Source organism: Rhododendron vialii, chromosome 13a (genome assembly GCF_030253575.1).
Source record: "Rhododendron vialii isolate Sample 1 chromosome 13a, ASM3025357v1".
In the NCBI taxonomy this organism is placed as follows: domain Eukaryota; kingdom Viridiplantae; phylum Streptophyta; class Magnoliopsida; order Ericales; family Ericaceae; genus Rhododendron; species Rhododendron vialii.
The window spans coordinates 19890625-19918534 of NC_080569.1; the positions used below are offsets into that span (position 1 = coordinate 19890625).

At 39.0% G+C, this 27910-nt stretch overlaps 3 protein-coding genes and 1 non-coding gene across 9 annotated transcripts; 2 read left to right on the forward strand and 2 right to left on the reverse strand.

Moving 5' to 3' along the window:
* The first annotated feature begins 2433 nt into the window (after positions 1–2433).
* LOC131313348 (uncharacterized protein At3g52155, chloroplastic) lies at positions 2434–7572 on the forward strand. 4 transcript variants are annotated; one of them, XR_009196177.1, is made up of 7 exons: positions 2434–2858; positions 3901–4000; positions 4122–4301; positions 4835–4952; positions 6158–6277; positions 6805–6891; positions 7250–7572. XR_009196177.1 is itself a non-coding variant. In XM_058341615.1 (6 exons), exons 1-5 carry the CDS (start codon positions 2528–2530, stop codon positions 6871–6873), a joined length of 798 nt encoding a protein of 265 aa, XP_058197598.1. In that variant the 5' UTR covers positions 2434–2527; the 3' UTR covers positions 6874–6891; positions 7250–7572. The 4 variants fall into 4 exon arrangements, 2 of the variants coding, with proteins under 2 accessions (XP_058197598.1, XP_058197597.1); XR_009196176.1 differs by lacking the exon at positions 7250–7572 and having other exon boundaries at positions 6805–7191; XM_058341615.1 differs by lacking the exon at positions 6158–6277.
* Positions 7573–8028: 456 nt separating this feature from the next.
* LOC131313347 (myb family transcription factor PHL7-like) lies at positions 8029–15418 on the reverse strand. Of its 3 annotated transcripts, XM_058341612.1 has the most exons (8): positions 14916–15418; positions 14705–14763; positions 11786–12022; positions 11206–11282; positions 11052–11091; positions 10854–10911; positions 10433–10502; positions 8029–8788 (listed from the first exon to the last, which is right to left on the reverse strand). In XM_058341612.1, exons 3-8 carry the CDS (start codon positions 11916–11918, stop codon positions 8246–8248), a joined length of 921 nt encoding a protein of 306 aa, XP_058197595.1. In that variant the 5' UTR covers positions 11919–12022; positions 14705–14763; positions 14916–15418; the 3' UTR covers positions 8029–8245. The 3 variants fall into 3 exon arrangements, with proteins under 3 accessions (XP_058197595.1, XP_058197594.1, XP_058197596.1); XM_058341611.1 differs by lacking the exon at positions 14705–14763; XM_058341613.1 differs by lacking the exons at positions 14705–14763; positions 14916–15418 and having other exon boundaries at positions 10433–10521; positions 11786–11927.
* A 1419-nt stretch (positions 15419–16837) lies between these two features.
* LOC131313350 (protein PHR1-LIKE 3-like) lies at positions 16838–26873 on the reverse strand. Its single transcript, XM_058341616.1, has 6 exons — positions 26402–26873; positions 18293–18369; positions 18121–18175; positions 17953–18031; positions 17755–17824; positions 16838–17473 (listed from the first exon to the last, which is right to left on the reverse strand). The coding sequence occupies exons 1-6, from the start codon at positions 26634–26636 to the stop codon at positions 17039–17041; spliced, it is 951 nt and encodes a 316-aa protein (XP_058197599.1). The 5' UTR covers positions 26637–26873; the 3' UTR covers positions 16838–17038.
* On the forward strand, positions 18618–18725 carry LOC131315386 (small nucleolar RNA snoR100). Its single transcript, XR_009196720.1, has one exon. It is a non-coding gene; the product is annotated as a small nucleolar RNA snoR100 (small nucleolar RNA).
* Positions 26874–27910: the final 1037 nt, after the last annotated feature.

Sequence of the window (27910 nt, forward strand, 5' to 3'; positions counted from 1 at the left end):
TTTTGATAATCGTAGTGAGGAAGGGAGCTGGTGCTGCTGCTTCTTCTTCTTCTTCTTCTTTTGGATCAAGGAGTAAGGGAGCTTTTACTACGCAAATGTTCTTCCAACACCACCAAAAAGTCTACTTTGGTGTTATGATTTGGTTTATTGACCAAGAACTAGAGAAATGCTTCTGAGAGATTCCAAACCTGAGACCTTAGATGGGAGCTCTAGGGCTTGACCTAACCCCCGGGTTACAAACTCATTTTAAGTTAATTTGATAATACTTATCGGATGAATAGTTCAGATCATCATAGCCGCAGGCGGCCAAGGGGAAACTGGATGGTTATGGTGAATAAGGGCATGGAGGGAGGGTGGCTTTAACCTAGAGTGAACTATAAGTGCATCTTTTTGCGTCAATTTTCTTAAAAATTCGGAATTTAAGATTGTGAAAGATAATAGATTTTTTAATTACTATATGTTCAAATATTGGAATGATATATGCATATCAAAGATTTTGAATTATGTTGGAATCTCTGGAGGTGATTTTAAAATTCTACATTTTTCTCTTTACTTGCAAATTTCAAACAGAATACATATTGATAGGATGACAAAGCAAGATTTTGACCTTGGCTTAAGGGTTGAGCCAGCATGATGTTTAAAAATTCAAATGTTCAGATTTCATAGAGGAATGAGTCAGAATCATTAGAAGAATCATCTGATTTTGATGAATCGTCTGAATCATCAAAAGTAAATGCTAGGACTGCTTCGACTGTTGCTTCATCATTAATAGAAAACAGGGATTCAATTATTGTGACACACCAATAGAAACACTTTGAAATCTCTCAGTACCTCACGCCTTACACACACATATGGACACATATGAACAATACATCTTTTCACCACTTCCTAAAGGAATGACATGACTAAAAGTAAAACAATAATTATCTTGCTACTTTTATTTTATTTCACTTCACACTTTATATTACATCACGCAAAACATACACCACATAAAAGAGACAGTTGGCATGAGCACATGGTTGTCACTCTGGATCATTTGAACCACTTTCTCCAGAATAACCTTTAGTTCTGTCGGTCAAGTAACACCGGTCCAAAAGAGCACCTAAATAACCGGCCAAACGTTCATGATTCAAAAATAGACAATGCAGAATGGAACAATATTGCGACTACCAAACATGCCCTAACAAGGGATACTTCAATTTTTTTGGGCGCCGCTATTCGCAGCCCTTTATTTTCTCCCGTAGCCCACTACATTTCGGTAAATGGTTGTTGAAAATCATAAATAACATTTCGGTAAATTGCTGTTGAAAACAAGATTATATTTCGGTAACTACATGTCGAAAATATGTTCAACTTTCGGTAAACAACTGCCGAACATGCATTTTCGGTAAACATCTGTTGAAAAAAATATAATATTTCGGTAATTGGATGCTGAAAATATATCTCAATTTCGGTAACTAACTGTCGAGTATAATTGAAAATTTTTAACGGGCTATGGGAGTAAATAGAGGGCTGCGAATAGCAGCGCCCATTTTTTTTGGCTTAATTACATCGTGCCTCCTTACACTATTACGCTTTCTTTTCTCAAATTACCCTTGGACTAGGAAACCTGACACTTGATCACCTTAAACCACCCAAACCTTTCAACTTGGGCCCTTTATCAATCGTCAGTCATGTAATGGCCATCAAAGAGCCCATAATAGTTCTATAGTATATGTTTGCTCACCAAAAATGCTATGCACACAATCTTTGTGTTGGTTAGACGCGTAATTCTGACCGTTTAGATGTATTTGGAAGGTCTAGATTTAAAAAAAAAACTCTTCTAGGGAAAAGTTCAACTTTTTCGGAGAAGAATTTGAGCGAATTTTGGCAATTTATTACAATAATGGACGGCTAGAGATTAGTTGTGTGTTGTGTGTGTAGCACTTTTATTTTCTCACAACATGACTAGAATGCCCAGAATGATATGTATATAAACTTTGCACATCTAACAAAATTAAAAGACCGGATCTTTGTATGGACCGCGTTATTCCATTCGCTCCATCAACTGATCTCCTTTTGTTTTATCCTCATTAACACCTATTACAACATTGCAACATCAAAACCATAACGATGCCAAATAGCTGTTCATGTTTAAAAAAATAGACAAAGGCATAGTCTTGATTCTGATAAATATGCAAGTTTACATGCATATCATTCTCTCTCGACATTCTCACCTTTATTTGGAGAAAAATCATATTTGAAAACTATTCTTAGCTCTTTAACGACAATGAAGCAACGGAAGAGTAATACAGTAAGGCCCAAGTTGGAAGGTTTTGGATAGTTTGAGGAGTTCAAGTGTAATTGGGGAGATAATTTGAAAAGGTACGATAGTTTGAGAGGGCAAGATGCAATTAAGAGCCATACATTCTGTTCCCCTCAACTCCTCCTATTCCTACCTATCGTGTGACTCCACTCCTGGGAAGGAAGGAAGTGGGAAGGGAACAGAAACTGAAGAAATACACTAAGCAGTAAGCACAACCAAACCATGAATGCAACAATGGGTGGTTCTCTATTCCTCTTCCCTTCTTCTTCTTCTTCTTCTTCATTAACAGTCTCCAAAACAACCTTATCTTCCTCTTCTCCTTCCATGTCCCTAATTTCCACCACCGCCCGCCACCGCCGCCGCGCCCCTAACCGGTCCTTCCCTCGTTCTCTCATAATTGAGACCGTCCAAGGCCAAACCTCGGACGGCAAGGACAAGGAGGAGGAGGAGGAGGAGGAGGAGGAGGAGGAATCTCGTTCGGAATCGGTTTCTCGGCGGCGCCTAATCCTCCTTCGTCACGCAAACAGTTCATGGGAGGATCGTTCATTGCGAGGTACATATTACTTATCCCACTCTCTCTCTCTCTCTCTCTCTCTCTCTCTTGGAGATAATATATTACTAACCAAACGAAGCTCGTCGCAATTGGCTATACGAAACCGTTGTCTTCACTGAGTTTTGTAGAGGCCATCGTGGTCTGTGATATCTAATTATAAAGGGAATACCCTGGCATAAATCATATTCATGGGAAAATTTTCAGTGCTGGGTGTAATTGGTGTAAATACTAAATCACACGTGCTGGCTGTCAGCTACCTGACACACAATCCTCTTCCTATACCTGGGGTTGAGAAATGCCGTGTGACTAGATAAGACACGAAGCATGGAACGTGCAGAGTTTTCAAGACATATTACTACTTGTTTTAGGTAGGAAGATAAGTAATTTCTTATGCATGGTCTTGAAACTATGATTCATGCTCTGTAATTTCCATGGTAAAAACCCAAGGATTGCTGCTTTTCTGATACAAAATCCACGAAAAGAACAGGTCATTAATTGTTTGAGGCTCAACTGGGTAAATTTCAGGATTTCAATTCAGTTCCATTACAGTACAAGTTTCTTCGGTATTTGTTAGTCGACTTGTTCATGAGAATGGCTTTATTCCTTCAAATGCAACTGAAACAATTAACTCATTGCAACTTACTTTGAAAGCTTAGCCCTGCCCTCTAATTAGGCCTATTCCAAGGACAAAATATTATTGTCTTTTGTATACAAGAGGAAGAACAGGGCATGAATTGATGCTGAAATATCTGCATTCTAAATTTGTTATATCCATCATTCCAAATGCACATTAATTTCTGCTACATGTTTGCATTTTTCAAGTATTGTTGTTTGTAAATGAGCACTCCTTTTGCTTTCCTGTTATGATTGATCGCTACACTTCATTGCAAAGTTGCCTTTCAGATACTTTCGAATAAAACAGAAATAAGGGAAAAGAACTGAATAAATGCTTAAAGTCATTCACGTCCTTTTCTTTTTATTGTATTGATGATGGCCAAAATCATGGCAGAATTCCTGTTATAGTTTCCTTCTTTTTGCATAGATCATGATCGCCCTTTGAGTAGAACTGGACAATCTGATGCTATTGAAGTTTCACAAAAGCTCCAGAAGTTGGGTTGGATTCCTGAACTTATTTTGTCCAGGTTTGGATATTCTCTAACCTTGCACAGTATTCACATGGTGACCCATAGCTAGATTGAGTTCTCTAGCTTGCATGGATGGTTAATTCCTGATCAACACTTCTCAACTGGTGTCTTGGTGTAGTGATGCAGTCCGAACAAGAGAAACACTTAAGATTATGCAAGAGCAAGTGAAAGGATTTTTGGAAGCTGAGGTGCATTATATTTCGAGCTTTTATTCAATCGCAGCAATGGATGGACAGACAGCTGAGCACCTTCAACATGCCATCTGTAAATTTTCAAGGGATGAGATACTTACAGTTATGTGAGTTCTGCTGACTGTAACAGCTTCTTTGGCGTTCCATTTAATAGGTGAGGTCTTAGTGTGCATTCAGTGTCCATCTTGATGCCGTATGGAAAAGAACCTTTTGGTTTGCCTAGGATAATCCACTGGAGTTGTATAGCATGTGATGACAAGTCTATTTATCTGTGATAGAAGCTCATTTTGAGAAGTCATTTTCGAGTTTATCTTTGTTTTCTTCAATAGCAAATACCGTTCCCATGGAACTTCCCATGATGCTTGTCATACCTTGACAATATGTGTCACTACTGCGACAATCTATTATGAGCATTTTTACAATCTAACTTGTCCAGGAGGCGAAGAGGACTGAAAAGGGTAGTTCTCTGTAGTTTCTTCCTTATTTGTGTTTTATAGATTTAGTCCCCTTGGATACACTGTTGAGGCTAATGGCGCATTCCATCAATAAAAGAGACCTTAATGCAAATCACCTTATGTTGTCTATCATTTACGTTTTAGTTGTCTTTCTTCTTGGTACCAACAAAAGGTTATCTGTACAGGTGTATGGGGCATAATAGAGGATGGGAGGAGGCAGCCTCAATGTTCTCAGGTGCCTCCATAGAGCTAAAGACTTGCAATGCTGCTTTGCTTGAAGCTACCGGGCAATCTTGGGAAGAGGTTAAGCGCTTTTTTTCCCCACGCGATTCATATTACTAAGTTTCACTTTTCATTTGCTCTGTATGTTATTTGAACATGTCTTGTGGCACTTTCAGATGTCAATCCATTGGCACTGTGGGAGAAATTCTAACTGTGGGAAAATTTCTAACAGGAAAAGTTGCATCTAGGGTTTCAGGGTATTATAATGCAGTAACTGGACTTTGCATTGTTTATAGATTTTCTTTGGATCACAATAACCATGGGTCAACAAAGCCTACTATCAGTTGATGCAGTAGAACTTCTGACTGAGGAACTTGAAATCCACCTTGCAAGGGGGTCATTGATACATGAAGCTTGTTGAACCTTTTAGGTGCTATGAATTAGGAAGGCCTTGCTTCCAAATGCTGATTCTAAGGGAAAAGGACAACCAACTTAATGATAGCATAAACTATTGATAATTGGTACTTGTGGCATTTTATGACCAATACTCAAGGGTCAAAAGATAGAGGAATTAATGTAAGACAACCAAAGAAATGAACCCAATTGACACCCTAGGCTAACCCTTGGGCTTGTTTGTTACATATAACAATAAGAAGTCTTGCATGCATGACCATAACGGTTTTGGTGTACTTCAAAGCAATTTCATCCAATTTGGCCCATTACCACGTGGGTAAGTTGTGGTGTTTGAACTAACAACTTGTTTGTGGTGTTGGGGCCCAGATAGGTATATCCTTCCAGTAGAGTAGTATCCGCGGTCAACTATCAAGGATGCAAATGATAACAGGAGGAAAATATGTTACGACTCAATGAGATCCATAATACGTTGAGAGTCGAGACCCATATCAAAACAATGTATAAGGGGGTTGGGTGTGTATGCTGGACGATGAACCAATTGATGTCTTTAGCTAGTTGTATGTGATTGATTACTGATGGTATAAATGCGTGGGCCTGTACTGACAGGATGGAGGACATAGTGCAGTTTATCTTAACATGCTACAAACCTAAAAAAATAGGCTACGCATTTGCGCACGTGCGCACGAGAGAGAGAGAGAGAGAGAGAGAGAGAGAGAGAGAGAGAGAGAGAGAGAGAGAGAGAATGGAAGCCTTTGACTAGGTAAAATATGACCAACAGCTGGTTCAAATTGGTGAGAGATCTCGTCTAAATTGTTTGAAGATATTGGTGGAATTTGTTTTCGTGGTTATTTATGGTTCCTCAGTAAATTCAGGATATCTGAGGTTGTTGATCGTCCGGTGCTTCATAGTTCATTCTCATGAGGCCACCCGCTCTCTTACCAACCGACTGACCTAGGAAGGAGAGGCTCAAGACATGGAAAGCATTGACCAAGGTTTGATACCTTGTCCCCCATATTATACCTGCTACTTCTGCTCCTCTACAGCTCCCTGATATATTGTCCTCATAGCAACCTTGGGATATAACACCTAAAAACTTCATGTTTATCAAATCAAGTGACTAGCTAACCTAAGTTTTCTGGAGATGAAAGCCCTCCACTATTCTGTTTATCTGGGTTGCCCGTACCCTCACCTCATGCACCTCTGTTGATCTCAGGCCATCACTGTGCCTACCATCTTCCAAGAGAAAAACCTTTTAATTGGTAGAGGAGTAGAGACGAAGGGTGATATTTTGGCTTCGAACAAGTATGTACATAGACATGAAATTTTTTGGACCGTTAGGTTCACTTGTCCATCTTTTGATATATAAGTCATCTTCCAATAATTCATTTGAAGCAATTGGATGTCCGACTGGGGCCTTTATGTGCTTTATAAGCTGGTTTGGATCTATTGTGGGGCAGAATTGAATGATGAGATTTGATTTTTCTCATTCCCTATCTAATCCAGCGTCTTTCACCTGCAGGCATTTTCTTTGGCAGGATTTGGCGGGTGGAAGCTCCAGGGCATTGTGAAGCCCACTTCTAGTCTGTAGAATTGTGTTTTTCTATGGGTACTGACACTATGCCCCCAAGTATTGCTTTCTTTCTTCGTTGCACTTCCAAACCACAAGGCTGGCCTTTGTTTAAGGCTGATTACTGTTTTTTTGGAACCTGACAAGCAATTTCTAAGACAAGGCGAGGAATGGACCGAGGCTTTGTCAATTGAGATCAATCACTTCTGCAGTAAAAAGTCAACTATTCGAATTGTTGGTAGTGCGTGCAGGAAGTCAAAAAGTTTCCTTATGATGTCTCAACTGGATCATGTTAAGTCTGTCTAATAGATGTGCTGTGGGAGATCATTCATTACCTACGATTATCATGTTATCAATATTTTAAATATAAGTCATTGGTTAATCATATTGCATGCAGGGAGCATGAGATGTATCTGGTTCAATGATAACAAGGCTATTCAGTTGTCGCTGAGAAAATTAAACAGGTCTCACTCCCTTGATCAAGCAGCATTTCTGTTTTATGGCTTTTCCAATATCGGGAGGAGCTCGACTGAGGGTTTAGATATAGCTTTTACAGCAGACATGGATGGCTGGAATGACATTCAAACTTTTTTCCCTGCGTGTGTCAGAGAAAGAGAGAGAGATTTTATTCTCCATGTATAGTCAGCCAATTTTGTAAGTTCGATTCATCAACCGTAAGATATAAAGTTACCTAAGAACTATGAAATCTTCATTGCCATATTTTGAGAGCCACTTTGATTCCTGTATTTTTTTAGTAAGGTGAAGTTCTTTAGACTGCATTAACGTCTTCAAGATATGAGGTTTTACTGGAAATGCTAATGGACCCCATGATCCAAAGCTTGAGTTGCTGGCTAGTAATATTTTTGGCAAGATTTAAATGAGCTCCAAATAAAATTTGGGCAGTCCTATTAGTACCGGAACAAATTTGCTTGTGCAGAGCTTCTAAGAACATGTAACCAGTATTGGTAGCGGCGACCATCACCAGTCTCCATTCCAAAGCCAGCACTGGCTTTCACCTTGAGAGAAGTCCTTCCCATAGAAGCAACACAGACAACGAATCCCTATGATTCATCAGGATGCAGAGCTCTTTAGGGCAAGTGTATGCAAAGAGGCACACTGCCATCATTCATGTTCGACATTGAAATACATTATTTTTCTTAGACGAACTGTAGTCACTTTGCAGGAATGATACCTAAAATAAACTCTTGCACAGACATGACAAAGACAAGTATTTACAGAAATTCCTAAAATGTCTCTCTCAACCTAGAATAACATCATGCCATCAATGAACTAACGAGGTTTCTTCACCTAATTACAAATATCTCACTCGTGAAACTACGCATACGAGGAAACTGGAGATCCATCAAATACAAATTAACATGCTACATAAATCCTATAAATTCCTGCCTGAATTATTTTCCAGCTGGTCTTCATTGCCAATAGACATCCCTGATGAAGAATGGTCAAGCTGCTCTCCGGCCAGGAAAACAGAATTGGTTTGCTGGTAGGGTGGGCTTAAGCTTGACTCGAATATCTGGGGCACGAGCATCATCTCTGGTTTAGCATATCTTGCTGCACCCGTGCTCAGCCGTTGCTTCTTCACAGGCCTCTCACCTTTTAGGCTCTCAGCTTGTGAACCAGAATCTGGCGTAAGTGGCTCATGATGCGAAGTGTAAGATTCATCAAGAGAGAGGCTCTTGGTTGGAGCATGTTCCTTGGTAGCTTTGTCCAATAGTGGAGATTCAGAAGTCGGGGCTGGGGTTGCTGGGTGGTCAGCCTTATTGTCAGATTCTTGGCAGTTGTCAATTGATGCCAGGGCAGAGACCCCTGAGCCAGGCACTTCAGAGAGAACTCCACTGAGCCGTTGTTGCTCTTCAATTATTTTCTTCAAATACTTTCCTTGGGCTTCTATGCGCAGCTGTAGCTGCCTCTGCACCTGTATTTTATATTTCAAAAATATTGTTGGTCAAACTTCAGAATAGTCTCACAAATCAATTGCACGCGGTATTCTTATGATCGAAGCAAAGACAATTACTTCCGGTTGCTCCCTATCCCCTTACTGTCATTGCACCAAGTCAGGATGGCTTTATAATGAAAGCAAGCATAACAGAGTTGACCTACGAATAACTGATGTGATCATTTGCTCAAGTGTTTTGGTCAATGTCCCAGTGTTGAATTTCCGATGTACCAAGAAACAAGAAAAACTGTCAGTGCTGCTTCACAGGCGCTATGATTACAACCACATTCAACACAGCCAGCCCGAACAATGACCATGGATCATGAAAATAATCAACTTGATGGGGAAAAGAGTCAGGTAGTCAACAAAAACCTTTGAGACAAAGCTTTGCCAACTCCTGTAACGCCAAATAACTCTCACTTGTCAATGTAGAGGACTACTGTACCAGTAGCTAAATCATCTATTACTGTTAGAGGCTTGTATAAAAACAAATGTCATGTCAATGGAATAGACCAAAAAGCATCTTTTTTTGGTTGAGCTCTTCTAGTTCTTTGTCCTTTCCCTATATTCCTCAAAGAATCTCAAATTCAATTGGAATCCTTTTGGGTGTGATCTGATCACATTTTTTTGATCGGCGAAAGTAAGTATTGTTAGAATAGTTATATTAGCACCTTGGAAGAGAAGTTGAACTCTTAAATCCTTTCTCCTAGCACCTAAGTGCATCTTCTAATGCCGTTGGCGAAGGCCTATTGGCAATTCAATCACAGATTCGTGGACGGAAAGGAAAAGACAAGAGACACTTTAAATTTGGGAAGGGAAATCCTATACGTTTCTTTTTCTCCAGCAAATTCCTCCACAAGTTCTTGATCCAGATATAGCCTAAGTGATTCTTGATGTAAAGTTATGATGAAATAACGAGAATACAAAGACGAATAAGAAAGCTTTGAAATGTTTATAAGTGTTCTAGATTGGGTGGATTGGGTTGCTGAGCGGAATTGGGTTCTGTTACTCATATCTGGATGGGAGTGGAGCAACACAGGAAGGTTTGGGGTGGTAGGATGATGGAGTTGAACTATGTCTGGTTCCTTGTAGAACTCACAATCTGTTGTAGTGAACAAGGAAATCTAAGCCATTAGGCCCATTTTGTTCTCTTTCTTTTTCTTTTTCTTTTTTTTTTTGGGGGGGAGAGGGGGAATGGAACAAAGGATATGAGAGAGATGGTTGAGGGGATGATGCAATGGATGAATGGTGGTTTTTGAAATGTTTTGTTAGAAGGCGGGGTTTCAGGTGAGGCGGTGCCAATAGTTGCAGAGCTTGTTACTGGATTTAATGGAGGTAGTTGGTCATGTGATTTGAGAGAGGGATACGTAGGCTATCAAAGGCAAAATCTGGATTTCTGAGATGTAACTTCCCTGACATCAGAAATCCAGATTTTGCCTATGGTAAACTGGTAACCTACTAATGGATGGAGAGAACAGTAACATAAGAGGGTGAAAATGTGATTTCAAAAGCATTCATGGCCCATGGGATGTTAATATAAGTGACCCTAAAATAAAAGGAAGATACATGGCAATCATGACATGTCTACTGAGAAGGATGCTCAGAAAGGACAGGAAAGCATACCTCCAATTGCTCATGCAGCCGCTTCTGTACCTCCATCTGCAGCTTGAGTGTTTCAGTAATTTGCATCCCGCTGTGAACAGGTGAGAACACTAACCTCCTCAGATCAAGTAGGCCCATCAGTGAGGTACATAAACAGATCTAAATGTTTCATTACACGATCTTGTCCATATACTATATTCTCAACTGTACAATTGTCTTGTGAAACCATTTAGGAAAAGGGAAACAGATAGAATTGACAGATTATCTAGTCTGAAAAGTTCAGGTCTCCAAACAGTTAAGACCTCTTCATGTCTGCCTATTTCCTTTTATTGGTTGCATCTGATCTAGGGTAACACACTTCCATAAAACATGTATAGAAAAAACCATGATAAAAGACTATTTTAACAGGTGGAAAGCATTAAGAAAGGAGCAAATTACTTACGATGAACCATCCAAACTTGAAAGCATGTCCCCAGATTCTTTCTTATCAGCACTTTTCCCTTGCATTATCAATTTAAGACATGAATGAACTGATCATTTCAGGCAGAAGAATCATGAAACCATGCCTACTTCCTCCAGCAAAGATAATAGTCCGTGGATTAATCTTGTCTTAAGCAAGCAAAATTTAAAACACACTTACCATCAACTGAGTCAGGGAGGTACTTTGCAAGCCGATATTTCTGTGTGCATCACATGGCAGAAGTCAAAGAAATCAGTACGAAGACAATGACTGATTTTAGTGGAGAGAATATCCAGAGAAAAATTTCCATGGAACAAAATCGAAGAATACACACCTGTAGGTGGCTTTTGACATGGTAAATCGTCAGTCCTTGTACACCCATGACTCTGAGAACACCTTTGGGTGTAGCCCCTGAAGGGAAAAAAAAAAACCCTTAAAAAGCTTAAAAATAACAACCCTCTTAAGATGCTCACAGGATATAGAGAACACATCAGACAGGATATTAGGAAACTTGGCTGATCTTCCAGCTGAATTGCCTCTATAATCAGTGATCACTGATAAATGATCGACTTTCTGAAAAAAGCCCACAAATGCATTACAGTAAAACACTATCTATGTAGTAAACGCCAAAGCCAAGTGTAGGCAAGGACCGTCATATTGGAAATCAACAGAGTTCAGGAACAAAATAACATGCTATGTTATCTTCACTTGTTTAAGCTGACTTACAATGTTCACGTATATCAAGCCATTTAATGTTCTCTGCCAAAGCCGTGCATGATAAGAAAAGTGGATATAATCCTAAATCCACATGCATTTTTCTTGCCATTTCTTTATTTTCCCTTGTTTGGCATGAGTGTTGAGGAAATAGCGGCAAATGGAACAAAGTTAGCCAAAATAAGGTCGAGATAACTTACGATCAGGACCACCCAGTTGGGCTACAGCATCAACAAAGCGTTCATGAAGTTCATGTGTCCAACGCAATCTTGTCTTGGAAGCCAAACTGGGATTGTTATCAAGAAGACTGTTCCCTCCATTCATTGTATCCATTGTGCTGGCACCACAATCTAATTGCTGGATAGGGACTGCTGCTAAGTTGTTGTGAGCTTAACTTGAACTAGAAATGCCCTTTGGTAGATACACAAGTCATTTACCTACAAAAAGTAAACGGGAGTTACATGCAAGCCTCAAAGGACAGAATTACATACCCCATATATTATGCAGCGTGTAATTTGAAAACAAGCCATTGAACAGCCTGAAAAGAAGTGGCAAGCATGAAGATCTTAGTAGCACAAAGCGGGAGCGGGTGCACCAAGAAGCTCCTAAGGTTGGGAGCGCCTAAGGAGCGTATATAGATTACATATAAATACGTATAAAAAGTATCTTGAAATACTTAAACCATTGAAGGAAAAGTGATTACTTAAGAGAATTTCAACCAATAGAAAAAAGGGTAATGTTCACCCTCTTAAGTGGAGGGTGAACAAAACTCAACTCCCAATATTTGGAGTCCGGCAGCTCGTGGGTATCGCGGCGGGGTTGGTTTACTGTTTTCGTTGACTGGTGGTGGTGGTTTGTTTGCACGGTGGATGGATTGGCGGCTGGTTGGTGGCAGATCGGCTGGTTCATTGTTTGGGTTAGTTTTGGGTTCTTAGGGTTGGGCTTGGTCCTCTTGGGCCTTGCCCTTTGGGTGTTGAGTTTAGGGCCCTTAGGTGTTCGGGCTTGGCTTATTTTTTGGTGTTTGGCCTTTGGCCCTCCTGTTTGGGATTTGTCCCTTTCGTTTGCTATCAACCTTCGGTTGATTTCCCCTCCCCTCTCCCCCTCACTTGATGTACCCATTATCAAGTTTCCCTAATAATATATTGCCGTTCCCACACACACACAAAAAAAAAAAAAAAAATTTTCATTCTTTTTATTAAGCAAAATTTTACTGGCAAAAAGAACCAAAAAGGGATGACATTCTATAGATCTGCAGGTATATTAATCACTGAATAAAAGCATAAAAACCGGCCAAAGCTCCATAGGCTAGCAATTCTCCCACTCAATTAGACATAACCCGGTTAACCCCAGAAATAGAGATAATTGGTTTCCACAACTCACTAACCGCAAAAAAAAAAAAAAAAAGGGGGGGGGGGGAAACCAAAAAACTATGCTAAACATGTCTCCCAGTGTTTCTTCATACACAACACCATACTATGATCATTTTTCATCTCTTTCTGAGGTTACAACAGGCATTTGTCCTGTAAAGCGAAGTCCCACATTGCCTGGGTACCAAAGTAATATGAAGCATATAAGTGTGATGGCACCCTCACTTCAATACGTAGCTTTTGGAGAGGAGTTCTACCAAGACCATGTAACATGGTATCAAAGCTAGGTACCGAAGATGGGTAGGGTGCGTGTCTCTGGCCTACACGTGGCAGCTGCTGCTGATTGAGCACACTGCGTGGGAGAGAGGGTGTGAATCGAAGTCCCACATCGCTTGGTATCAAAGTAATATGAAGTATATAAACATGAGGGCACCCTCACTTCAACAGTTAGCTTTTGGGGTTAAATTCTACCCAAGACTGCGTAACATGTCCAACCAAAAGAAAGGGGGCTTACTCCTCCAAAAACCTTTATACGACGGAGAGTTCCCTACAACCAGTGATACATACACTCTTCTATCTTCCCACAATATTTGTAGCTGATAGACGACGTTGACCATCAAATCTTTGTGGTATTTGAAGAAGAAAAAGCTCGCTTTATCTAAAGAATAAATATTTCCAAATTTGTCAAGTGAATGAAAATTCCTTCCATGTTTTTCTGTAATCCTATTGATTTCAAGTACATTGCTTAATTATATACCCCCTCCTCCATCCCATTTTGTTTGCTCATCTTTTCATTTTGGGTCGTCGCAAAATGTTTGCTTCATTTTCAAAAATAGCAGCCAAAATAGAGCAACCTCCCAATTTTACCCCATGTAAAGTTGGATTAGACTTAAAGCGCATGGGGTGCATTATTTTAAAGGTAATTGTGGAAATCTGAAATTTTTTAAGAGAACTCCATAAAAAGTTGGAATCCCCATGGAGAGCAAACAAAATGGGACAGATGGAGTACAACGTATAACTATTGTATGCTAAAGCAATAGAAGCAAGTCTTCTACCATATATCCAAGTCCAGCCTTTGAACGTGATGCTTGGACCACCCGATACTGGTACACGAGTTCATGAAACATAGCCTACAACCAACATAAACCATCACCTTCTTTGAAATGCGCAGCTCAAAGACAAAGTATCCAGTCACTCCCTTGGTTGCCTGAGTTTTATAAACATGGAAAGAAGAACCTCCCGGAACTTAACTTCTCAATACTCCAAATCCCTTGGAGACTAAGAATTCCACACCACAAACGTTTAACTCTACCCCAAAGTATTTTAATCCCAATGAAAAATGAATAGAGCCTAGAAACACCTACCTTAAAGCTCTACGGCCACAACATGATCTAAGCCAAAGAAACATGGAGGAAGCTGCAGTACCTCTGGGTTCTTTTCCAATTCTGATAAAGCATGTTAAGTCATTAACGGCTTGAAATCTCCTGACGAACAAAATTCCACCTAAGTTGTGAATGGTTTCCAACGCGGGGAAGACATGGGTCTCTCAGGGAAGCCAAAGACTCGATATTTCATTATGTTAGAAGGGAAGAACACAAAACAAAAACCGCAACCACCACCAAAGCAACATGCTGATTACAAGAAACCAAGCAAGATGACCCATCATTGACTCATAAATTAGGGCTGCACGGATTAAACAGCTGAACAAATTCTCCGCCCAAAATTACTTCAACTCCAACTACTAAGCCCTACCATAGCAACAAGCTATCTTCGCACTTGCAGCGTTGACTTGCCACCTCCAACATGATGATCTACGAACCGCACATAGTCGTAAAAATTACTAAGACCTTTTTTTTTAGTAGCGTAACAACAACATCATAATACTTACAATTACACATGAAATACGTGGCCTATTAACAAGTGTATAGACATAATCAAAGGAGGAGGAGAAAGAGTACCATACCCAGATCTGGAAAATACAAGGAGATCGTCGATTTCTGGGTTTTGCTTGTAGAAATGAAAAATTGACCCCAGACCGAACCCAACCCGCAGGTTCAGGCTGGCTAGGCTCGAGAATCCCTCCGCTCTACCTTCAACTTGGAAAGACTTCTTTTACTGAATTTTTAGTTAGCTGGATATATGCTCGATCTCAGAAACAAAATCTTACAAACGCTTTTGGTAAATTTCTCTCTTGTTTGTTTGTTGATCTTTTCTATTGAGATGTGTGGCCTTGGACCCAACAACTGCGTTTTTTTTTGTTTGTTCTCTACCTTCTCCTTCTTGGGTTCCTTTTGATCTTTCTTCTCACTCTTCTTTGTGTTTTGCGGATGTGAAGCTGGAGGGAGGGAGGGAGATGTTAATTGCCAATTGGTTGATCAGACCAGGTTTAATTTGTCTTCACCAGATCAAAGCGTCACCGTGGGGAGTTTTTTCAAGGGAAAAAAACATAGGAGTACTACTACTTTGGACAATACATGTGGTCGTATTTTTGTTTGTTTGATAAGTGCGAGTTCACGTACATTACTTGAATTAAACAGCTCCAAATACGTATGAGTTTTATTTGTGTCCCGAACACTGCTAGTAGTATTTATATTACTAGAACTCTAGCGGGGAGAAGGAAAAGTAACTGTTCAAACGCAAATCCAATCCATATCATTGTTTTAACAGAATTTAAATCAGTTCAAATGGGACATTTCACATTTGGTTTAGTTTTTTGTGATTCAACAGACATAAAAAAAAAATTATAGTACAAAATAACTGCAATGAACATTGGTTTTTACAATTTTGGAATTAGCTTTTACGGTTTAAACTGATTTGAATTGTGATTATGTATGTCAGCTTATAATTTTATTGAAAACTTCATTTAACGACGACTCAACTATAGTTAAAACATTTACTGAATTATGTTAACTTTATTTGCAATCAAACTAACATAAATTGTGGTTTGTTCTTTTACGTAGTAATTTTTTTAGTTCTTCAGATAATTTTGAAAATATGACATCTTGACTTCAATTGAACTATTTCCCTGGTTAGGATTGCTCCAATTCCACAAGTTTTATGAATGTTTTAAAATCCTTAATCCGTACAAAGTAATTTGATTGTTTATTTAACGTAAAACCAAACAATTTCAATTCATGCTCACACCCTCATTGGAATATATATTCGGGGATCGTGTCTCAATGAAACCATAGTCCATTATTTTGTAATATAAAAGGTGGCTGCTGTGAATACAACTTAGGTGGGGAAATGATTATTTAGGCAATGATTAATGAAGATGCATTTTTATTTTTTTTTATCAGCAATGAAGATGCATTCGGTCAGCCAATGAATCTCCTGGTCAAACCGTTTGGATATGTGGGGAGGGGATCAGGTGGGGTCCCAATCTCCTCCACAATTGTACTGTACTATGATTATGATCCTCAAGAGAGATGAGGCAACATTTCCAGACCCAGCTGGACAATTACAGCTACTCGGAGAGTTGGATATCCGACGGCGGACTTGGCTTGGCATCAGGCGAGATCTTCACGGTCTATAATCTGGCCTATTTTGGATCCGTCTCTCAAATACAAGGCACAGCCTAGAAAAAAAGAAATGAAGATGGAGAAGGGTTCCTCAGAGAGCGAACAAGACAGTACAATCTTGTACATCTACCCCACCCAAGATATCTAAAGTAGCGAAACGTGAAATTTTGTTTCAGAAGACTTGGTTTTTCCTTGAATTATCTTCCATTTACTCCAGATCCAAAAAAAAAAATTCTTCCATTTACTCCTGGCCTGAACTAGATTTCGTCTTCCACCTCAAGCTGGATCAAATTCAAGGACATAGAGAACTAAAGTTGGAGCCTTTGACCTGAAAACCAGAAGGAGAAGAGCAGAGTAGACCACATTGGCAAAAATCAGTAGAAAAGCAGTGTCTTTGCTATCGCTAAAATGTTAGCTGGGCTAAAATTTACAGCTTAAGAGAAGTTAACTAGGGTACAAATACTTGTGTTTTTGCAGACTAGACCACACTGGCACTTCCATTTTGAGGTGGTAACGAAGCAGTAAGTAAACATGTACAAATTTCTCTGATTGTAACAAGGTCCCATCAATTAAAATATTTACCCATACCGAGTGATTCCATGGAACTAACTTGAACAACTTGCATTGTCATCCCTGATTCACCCCAAATCGGAGATGTGGTGGTTGAGTCCATGTTTAGCATCTGTCTCTTCCCTCTGGGTGGGGATCCTTGGAGAGGTAATCCCGCAGTACTCTCATGTGAGGTCAGGCAGCTCTCAGTGGAACAATCAGCCCTGTGGGATTGGGGATGGATTCCAGGTATTACTTCTTCCCGGTAAAAACCCAGAGGACTGTGGGAGCAACTTGCTGGTGCCGCTGTTCCCAATTCTTCATTATTCTGTTTCTCAATCTCTGTCATTGCAGCTCCAATAATGTGATCAGCGAGCATCTTGCATGTTCTTTCCAGCATGGCCAGATATCTTTGTTCTGCCTCCAGGCGTATCTGCAAGTGCTTCTCAGCCTACACAACAATATGTTTGACAGAGTCGGGAAACTTGGAAAACCATTCTGGACCAAGTGCATTACGATCCTAAAGGAACAGTGAGTTCTGCAACTTATACTAGATTGAGAATTACAAAGTGCATTCATGACTAACTTTTTTTTGGGTCAAGGAAACTGTCTCAAAATAGCAAGTCATTAACTAACCATGCTCTCTATCATTGGAGGAAATCAAAAGATCACCTTACAACCAGCTCTACAATTCTACTAGTATTTTTGAGGAACACCAAACAAATAACTTACTTCAACTTGCAGATGCAGTTTACTTTGTACTTCCATCTGTGCTCTCAATGCCTCCTTGACTTCATAACCCCTGAACATGGTATTTTTCCCTCAGAGATCTAGAAATCTCAAGCATGGCAATAAAGCTTGACACTTACGCAGCAACTATAATGCTCTCCAAGGAAAAGAAAATTGAAGAGAACACGAGTTCTGTCTTACTCATTCATATCAGAAGTTGGCAAGCTTGGAGAAGAATTACTGGTATAAGGTCTTTCCACAAGGTGAGAAGCTGAGAGTCCTATGATTCAGTGGTAAAAAATTGAATCAACCGAAAGGCCAATAAAGATGAAAGGTCGCTTACCCAGTATGTAATAGAAATAAACCTACCATCTTTAGAAGGCTCACCCAAATCTTTCGCAGATTGCTTACCTAGTCTGTATTTCTGTAGCACAGCAAGAAACATCACAGCTAAGTAACTTGGTTAGAGTCACTTCCATACCAAGCACCGTGCATTTGTCAAGTGGCATAAAAGACCAGATAGTTAACAATGGTAACAAACCTGGAGGTGACTCTTCAAGTGGAAAAGAGTCAGTCCCTTTACACCCATTGTCCGCATTATAGCCTTTGGTGTAGCTTCTGCATGTTTTGATAATGCAATGTAAGAATAAGAACGCAGTCACATATTATAGACTCGAAAAACCTAAGAATCATCATAGTAGTTTTCAGACTATTAAGAAAAGCACAACTCTTGAACAACTACTCATCTTGCTGTAAGTAAGCACTTTTGACTTGATCACCAGTCCAAACAGACTGGGCTCAAACTGCAATTCAGCATTGGCTGATTAACAAGTCAAACTAGAGAGCGTTGGACTTAGCCTGATTATCAATAAAGGAAGCACGGTAATATGCACATAAATTGAATTGGGTCCCTAGGCCAGCCGTCTTTGATGCCATTCGGCTTTGATTTGAGGGCATGGTTCCACAGCAAAACAGGTATGGGGGGCCACTGTTTCAGTGGTATTTTGAGAGCAACCACTTTGTGCATATTGCCAAAGGTTAGGTCTGTCTCCAATTCTCCCCCGCCCATACCCCCAATGATTGGAGACTACATGGGTTCTGTTGTTGTAGTCTCATCCATGAACAAGTAAACTCGTGAAGCTATAATAACGTGATCCTTCACAAAGTTGCCCAACAAAGTTTTACATTAACATGAGACATACAAACAGTAGGTATACAGATGATAAAGACCAACCAAGAAGTTTCAGCAATGAAAAAACCAGTAATGACCGAGTCTATGTCAACTACAGGAGGAACCAATCTCTGCGGTTCACATAAACATTGGAGTACAGACCAGCTAGATTATCCCAATTAACGGGCTTGAGGTTATGAAAGCCACCAGAAAAGCCAAAGAATCTAGAACATTCAAATTTTACAAAGCTCAAACTACATCTTTGATCATCAAACAAAAATTGAAAGCCTATAATGTGTCTCAGCACCATTCCTAAGCCAATCGCACTCCAATAAAAAGTAGACAAATTGAGAGACATGTAGGTTTTGGCATAATATGACCCGGACGAGAAGTGCTTAAGTGATGAGAGAGCTCATGACTTGAATGAATTTGAACTTTGACAAACACTGAAGGAACTTCTAATACAACATTTGGTCTCATGAAAACCCGGCCCACAAGAATATAAAATGGTAAATGGAAAAAGGTTCTATCATCTGACACATATTTCACTACGATAGAATACATGTATATACTTATGGAAGCAGCCTTGACCCAGAAATCATACACTATTCCATCTCCAATCAAATTAGGAGACCCGGGAATGCCTTAAACACCATGCTTTTTCTCTCTTGACGATAAAAAAAATCAGAGCAGCCCAGTCAAGATATCCTTCCTATTGTAACTCATACACTCACATGGGCCAGAATCCAGATTAAATATTTTTATTTTTTGATAAGCATCAGATGGGCCAGATTAACCTAGTGGGAAGCCAGGGAAGCCTCTTGATGCTCAGTGGGAACCTATGTGTGACTTACAAGGCTATGTTATAGTCAGGGACGGATCTAGATTTTTAACCTAGTGGGGGTGATCATGTATGCTAAAATGGAAAATGACTTACATCATGAACATTTATTCACTTTAAAAAAAATCGAAATAGCGTGCCAAAACCTATATAGTAAACGTTGTATCTCATATGCAGGTAAAGTACCAAAAAATAGTAGTCTAACTCGATGTATCCACTAAAGTGAGGCATCTTGAATTGTGCACTAACATTAAAAGCATCGATGATAGAATTGACACCAAAATCCAAAACCTAAATCCTATTGCACAATCTAGTCTTCACAAGTTCCATAAATGAAAATAAACGCTTCGCCGTAGCCCTTGACACGAGCAAACTCAATACAAGACAACTATATCTGCCGACAGTGAGACAATTTGTGGATTTGCTTGTTTGATTCAACACTTGACACAACTCTGAAATGTTTTAGTCAAAGTTTGAAACTCAGGAGGCTTAGAAATATTGAGCTTATAATTTGGCAACTGAAATTTAATATGCAGTTTCTCTTACTTGGTGAGTCATGTGAGCCATTTAACTACATCAGGTGAATTCAAAGTATGTAGCTTAGTTTCTTTGATAATACCCCAAGTTTATAGATATACAACTTAGTCAATGAAATTAGGTTTTGGACCACTTTTTGTTTCCTTTATACAAAAATTATAGGACGAACATCATGAAAAAAATCTAGTGGTGGCAGGCCTACAAAATTTGGGGGTTAAAAATCAATTATATAAAATCATAGCAATTTTTAAACTTGGTGTGTTGGGAGCCACCGCCACTTGACATGTGGCCTGGTGGCTTAGAGTGAGGATATTTCAAAGCATTGAAATTATCAGTACCTTGGCCTAATCTCAAACTGTCGGTCCATTCATTCAAAGAGGAAATACTATCAAATGATTCCACGAGATATGGAATCACCATATTAAATGTTCAACTTCCAAGCAATGCCCAATGTTACATGGACTCAGGTATGGGAGTCAGGATAAAATGTGGTTTGGTGTTAACTTATTGTCAGAAAAAATCCGCATACTCATTATATAGCAACCATGCAACAAATTTACACTGACGGATTTAAGTATTTTTTTTTTTATCAAGCATTCGTTGGGATATCTAACAATCAAACTGATTGCAATCATAAGTTTCATAACCAACAGAAAAGGCATCACAGACAATCAAATTAATAAAGAATAATATTTGAAACAATAGGATGCTCTGCGAATAAATTATCCACTGAAGAATTTCAAAAGAGATAGCACTCATCCGATCTCAATTGTTGGCCCATTTGCGTAATCCTGTTCATGACCAGATCAACCAATAATGTATTTCTAGGAATAAATATACAATGTTCTACCAAACAAAAGATTTCGACTACCAAACAAAAGATTTCGACTAGACCTTCAGAAATTTGTTTTAAATGATTCACAAATTTAATTACCCAAGTGCCTTATTTTTTGTGGTCCAACCAATAATTGGGAAACTGAGGGAGTAAAAGGAAGCACTAGGCCTGTTCAGTTGGACGAAAAGCATGGAAAAATGAAGAAAGTTATCAAGAAAGTTTATTAGTGTTCAGTTATCAAGAAAGTTTTTGGGACCCACAGTTCTATTTTTTCCATCGGGAAACACTTCCCTTCAAATAGATCTGCAAAAGAAAAGTAATTTTAATATTTCTACAAAGTTCTTTGTCAACATAGCGTACACTCGAAAATAAGTTTATTTTTCCTTTATTTCACTTAATTTCAAATTTTTCTAAGAATATATTTTCCACACAATATTCCCAACAATTGAACGGAGCCTTAAAGGCTTATGCCAGAATGGAAGTAACATCAGTGTAGTATGCTCAGATCTAATGACACATAACTACTTAAAGATTCATCCTCAACCCATACCCGACGTAAGTTTCCATCCCGTTTTTCAGGTTATGTTTTCATTCTCTAATTTTGAAAAACCCATCTTACCCTTCTAGGACTATATTTATGGGATTTATTTGTTTTTTAGGAGCCTATATAGGCAATGATTTTTGTGACTGAAAAATAACTTCGGAGGTCATGTGCCGTAATTTATGGATATCTACACCTACCAAATCCCTAAAGTCATGCTTTCCATATCAACTTGAAACCCTCACAACCCCTGAAATCTCGTTCTCCCATTCAAAGCTTCCCATATCAGTTAAAATTCATTTGAAATCCCTCTCTCTCTTCTCTCACACATCCAGTCACCCAACTCCCCTCACCGTACATCCTTGCCATCCTCTGTGCTGCCGTCCTCTGCTACTTCTTCAGTCAATGGGAGGCGCAAGGCGAGCAGCGGCCCATAGATCAGAGGCCAAATACCATTCCAATGGAATCTATTCTCAACAAGTTCAACTCCTGGAGCAAAAAGGCTGAGATCACCGCCCAAAATATCTGGCTCAATTGGGTTTGAGACTTTGTTCAAGCAGACTTTCGCTACCTATCACTATGGGGGGGGGGGGGGGGGGGGGGGGGGGGAATTTCAATTGGGAGAGAAGTTATTGCTCTTTTTGTAATAAGCTAGAGCGGGAGATCTCAGCGGATTTGACGGCGAAGAGGTCACCGGTGGTGGTGGTGGAGGCGGCGACGGTGGCAGAAGATGCATGGATCATGGTTTATTTTTGTATTTCATGATTTATTTAGGTATTTCATGGTTTATTTGTTTAAGATTTCATGATTTATTTATGTATTTCATGATTTATTTTATTCTTGGTTTGTGTATTCATGGTTTATTCATGTTTTTTCAATTAAATCATGGTGTATTCCGTTTCGTTCATGAAATCATGGCCCGGATATGTACTTTTTAAATAAATCATGGTGTATTCATTAAATCGTAATTTGTTTTGGTTCGATTCAAATTGAAATAAATCATGGTGTATTCATGAAAGACACCAGATGGTATCCCTATTGAAGTGTGGAAAAGTCTAGGTGACCTGAGGGTGACTTGGTTATCAAAGTTGTTCAACAAGATTATTATGACTCGGAAGATGCCCAACAAATGGAGAAAGAGCACCTTAATACCTATCTATAAGAATAAAGGGGATATTCAAAGCTGCAAGAACTATAGAGGTATTAAATTGATGAGTCATACAACGAAGTTGTAGGAAAGAGTTAATAAGCATCGTTTGAGGATGGTGACGACGGTGTTAGAGAAACAGTTTGGGTTCATGCTTGGAAGATCAACCATGGAAGTTATCTACCTATTCAGGAGATTGGTAGAAAAACACAAAGCAAATAAGAAGGATTTCCATATGGTTTTCATAGACTAGGAAAAGACTTATGATAGGGTGCCTAAAGATATCTTATGGTGGGTTCTAGAGAGAAAGGGCACTACCAAAGGGTATATCGAGGTGATTAGAGACATGTATGAAGGTGCCGTCACTACCATTAGATCACCAGCAGGGGAAACGAGTGAATTTTCAATCACCGTAGGATTGCATCAAGGGTTAGCCTTGAGCCCGTACCTCTTTGCCTTAGTTATGGATGAATTAACAAGACAATTTCAGGAGCATATCCCATGGCATATGATGTTTGCAGATGACATTATCCTCGTAGATGAAACCGCTAGAGGAGTTAATACGAAACGAGAAATTTGAAGGGAAGCATTAGAGTCAAAGGATTTTTGGATCAGTAGGAGTAAAACTGAGCATATAGTGTGCAAGTTTAGTGGTACCAGCAGTGCGCATGAAGAAAGAGTGATGATCCAAGACCAGGTGATACCAAAGAGTGATCATTTTAGATACTTAGGCTCGATTATTAGTATAGATGGAGAGATTGCCTATGATGTCCATATGATCCAAGTGGAGTGGCTCAAGTAGAGAAGCGCTACTGGTGTACTATGTGATAAGAGGGTATCCACAAAATTGAAGGAAAAATTCTATGAAACTGCCATCAGACCAGTGATGCTTTACGAGACAGAATGTTGGCCTATTAAGAAACAACAAGTAAGCAAGACGAGTGTAGCGGAAATGAGAATGTTGAAGTGAATGTGTGGTAAGACTAGACAAGACAAGATTAGAAATGAAACGGTTCGTAAAATGGTAGATGTAGGTGGTGTAGCAACTATAAGGGAGAAGTTGAGAGAAAAAGGTTAAGGTGGTTTGGGCATGTTTACCGTTAGGGATTGACAATTTGGACCGAACCGATGGGTACCCGAACCGATAACCGAAATTTTCCCCGAACCATAACCGAAATTTTTCCCATGGATATGGGTATGGTTGAAGCCTTGGATAACCAAATGGATATCGGTTCGGTTATGGTTCATCTGCTACCCGAACCGAACCGAAATAACTGAAACCTAGAAATTACATAATTACCCCTTCTAAAACCTAGAAATTACAGAATGCCATTTGTATATATAACACGAATACACGATGTTAGGTCTCCAATTCCACATATCCTTCTCTCGCCGCCTCTCTCTCTCTCTCTCTCTAAACAGTTTAACCCTTTTCTGTAAATCAATGGTCAAGTCGGCTCAACAAAGCTTTCCTTCATGGCATCCACTCTCGAAACCAGGGCGAAAGAGGCATTCGCCGATTGTGCTCAATCCGAGTTCTTCACCGATCGTGCTCAAGCCAACCCAAGCTCAATAACTTCACTGGTATCTATTCCTCTCAATTTCGCCGATCCGATTTCCTCCATCTTCTCCGATCTTCGTTCCTCCATCTTCTCTGATCAACTAAGGCCGCGATTCTCTCTCTCACTTATATTTCCTCCATCGTCGCCGATCAATTGTTTTCACTTATATTGCTGTGATTTTTTTTCTTTTTTTTGAAGAAATATTGCTGTGAATAATGACTGAATGTTGGGGTTTTTTTCTCTTTTCTTGATTTGGTTTGGTTACCCATTCAGTTCGGGGATTACTCGAAAACCGAATGGATCGGTTATGGTTCCTTTTTCCCCTCCCTGTTCAGTTATCGGGACGGATATGGATGGTATATCGGTTTCGGGGATCGGGGACGGAAATCCCCATATCCGCCCCAATTGCCCCGAATGCCATCCCTATCTACCGTAGACCAAAAGATACAATAGTTAAGAGAGCGGATATGATAGCTTTGGGTAACAATGCTACGGGAGGGGTAGACCTAAATTGACATTAGATGCTGTAGTGCGCAAAGATATGAGTATAATGGATTTGTGTGAACAAATAGCCCTTGACAGAACTCAATGAAGGAAAATGATTCATGTAGCCGACCCCAAGTGATTGGGACATAAAGCTTAGTTTGGTTTGGTTTGGTTTGGTTTGGTATTCACGAAAAACATGGTCGATTTGACAATCCATCATATTTCGAAAAATATGTTTCATGATAATTTTGCGAAAATATTTCATAAAAAAAAAATGAATTTTTGTTTGGTTGAATCATACACACATAAGTTTAGAAATATGATACGACCAATTTACAAAAATTCACGAAATTAAGGAGAGAGAATGGTTTAGATTGAAAAAAGATAACAAAGATTTCAATTTTCTCCCTTCCTTTTCAAATCATCAATCAAATTCCACTTAATTAGGAAACTATACTTATATAAGTCCTCATTACATGCCACCTAATTGGCAACAATGTTTATGCATATTTATATGTATCATCAACTAAGGGCAGACAAGGTATTTCACAAGTGAAAATGATGAAAACATAACCGTTCAAATGGCCTGGATGAATACTTACGTGGTATGAGGGCTGACGATGGATATTTAAAAACTCCTTATTTTTTTTGAATTGTTAATGACACTTACATTACCAAACAACTTAAAGCCCCATTAATGACAGCAATTTATCCGAAAGATCCGCGGAGAGCAGACAGACACTAGTAGCCCCTTTTAAATTGTTTGGTTGGAAAAAAAATTGCAAGAAATAGAATAGAGAACCCTGTCACTTATCTGATAACTATAAAGGATGAGAAATGAAGAGGGTTTTTATTGACCCATTTTTTATTTCTCGCCAAAACTCATTATTTCAATTTCTATTGGTCCATCACTCTATTTTGTTGGTCGATTTTAGCGGGATTTGGTCCTTTATTACCTGTAAGAGCATCCGCAATGGGAATAATCAAATTTAATAATCAAAATGTGTCACGTCAGCATTTGATTATCCATTTAGTTCATAATCAAACTTAACAAATCTTACCTCCATATTGGTTATTTTTGCATCCCTATAAAAAAAAACCCCACAATACGCAATGCATCTATGTCCAATTGCAAACGAGTTTTAATCACCGACCACACCAAATTATTCGTCTCGATGAGACGATTCTAATGTGGGGTGTTTTTTAGTTTTTTAATTTTGAGTATGGTTATTAGGTTTGATTATTGAGTTTTGGTTATTGGTAAAAGTTGTTAAGTTTGGTTATGGAATGGATGGAATTTGATTATTTGCTAAAAGACTTGTAACTTTGCTTATTACAATGTGAGGTATTTTTTTAGCATTGTTATTAAGTTTGCTTATCCATATCAATTTGCTTATTACAATGTGGATGCTCTAAGAGCTTGTAAACATTTATAGAGGAAAATGAAAAAAAAAAGGTACTACTGTTAAGAGTGCGAGGAAATCAAATACTAAAATAAATGAAGGTGGGGGAAATGAATAAGATACTAACTGCTGGGGCCACCAAGCTGAGTAACGGCGTCAATGAATCGTTCGTGGAGGTCAGAAGTCCAGCGGAGACGAGGTTTGGGATCTGAAGTGAGGACGAGGCATGGGTCCCCTTTGTGCTGCTGCTTCTGATTGGAGACGATAGCGGCAGATTCACCAGGAATGTTATGGTCTTCTTCCTCTTGGTTTTGAGAAGCGATTGGTTTGAGATGGGGCTGAAACAATCTGCAGGGATACATCTGTGCCGAATTCCAACCCCTGGAACAGCACAAAGACTTGAAAACAAACAATTGGAGAGAGAGAGAGCGAGAGAGAGGGGAGGGGGGCGCTGATTATCACTAGGAGGATATCAGTAGTCGATTGCCAAAAGGAAAAGCAAAAAAGGGCCAAGGGAAAAACGGCTGATTGGGATTGATAATGATGTGAGTGGAGTAATAGTATTTATTTAATTACAGTAATACTATATAAAACTAAGTACTACTTACTCCTACTACTTCCTTACTTACTTTGGAGAGATGACGGTGTGGTGTGAAAAGAGAAAAGCTTTGAAATTGTACGGTAATGGGGAAGGCAAAAAGACAAGTTATGCGTTCTTTTAAACTTAAACTTAAACTTAAAATAAAAGGGTAAATTTTATTTACCTCCCCTGAGGTTTTTGACAAAGATAGAAATCTCCCTCCACGTTTCTGAAATTGCACTGTCCTTTTTTTTTGATCAGAAATTGCATTGTCCTTCCCTCTGCTTTTTGTTGGCTAACGTTCGTTAAAGAAATGTGGCTTTACGTTTCTGCCCATGTATTAGTAATGAATAAAAAAACGAATAAAAGGGGAAAAGCTACAGGACTTAGGAAAAGTGTGCAAGGTTGCAAAAAGCACACGTGCATTGCTGTGATGCATCTCACCGATCTAGAGTTTGTACTTGTACCGGGTTGTTCGGCTAAATAAGTCACTTGGCTTATTTTTTTCCCTTATTTAAAAAAAATTCGCATTTGTTAGTTTTTTGTCATTTGATTTGAGATTATTACTTCTTCATGATAAGATGAATCTAAAAAGTAAAAAATTACGTTCGAAATTCAAATTTTTTTGAATAAATATGAAAAAAAAATTGGTTTATTGGCTTATTTTTGTCTTTATTCAAAAAAATTAGGTTTCGATTGTAATTTTTTACCTTTTAGATTCCTCTCATCATGACGAAGCAATAATCCCCCCAAAATTGACGAAAAACTAATAAATGCGAAATTTTTTTTGAATAAAGATAAAAAAATAAGCCAAGTTAGCCGAACAACCAATACGCGGGAAGAGAAAAGAGAGGTTGCTTTGCTCGAGCAAAATTTGTGAAGGTAAGCTACTTTGCTCGAGCAAAATTTAAAGGTAAGTTGCTTTGCTCAAGCAAAATTTGTCCATTTCGCATATGTATGCCCGAGTTCAGTTCTTTGCATTTTGGACTTGGTTTAATTAGTAATTGGCTTGGGCTAGGTTCGGATTAAAAGTCGAGAGTGTTTTTTTTTTGTTTT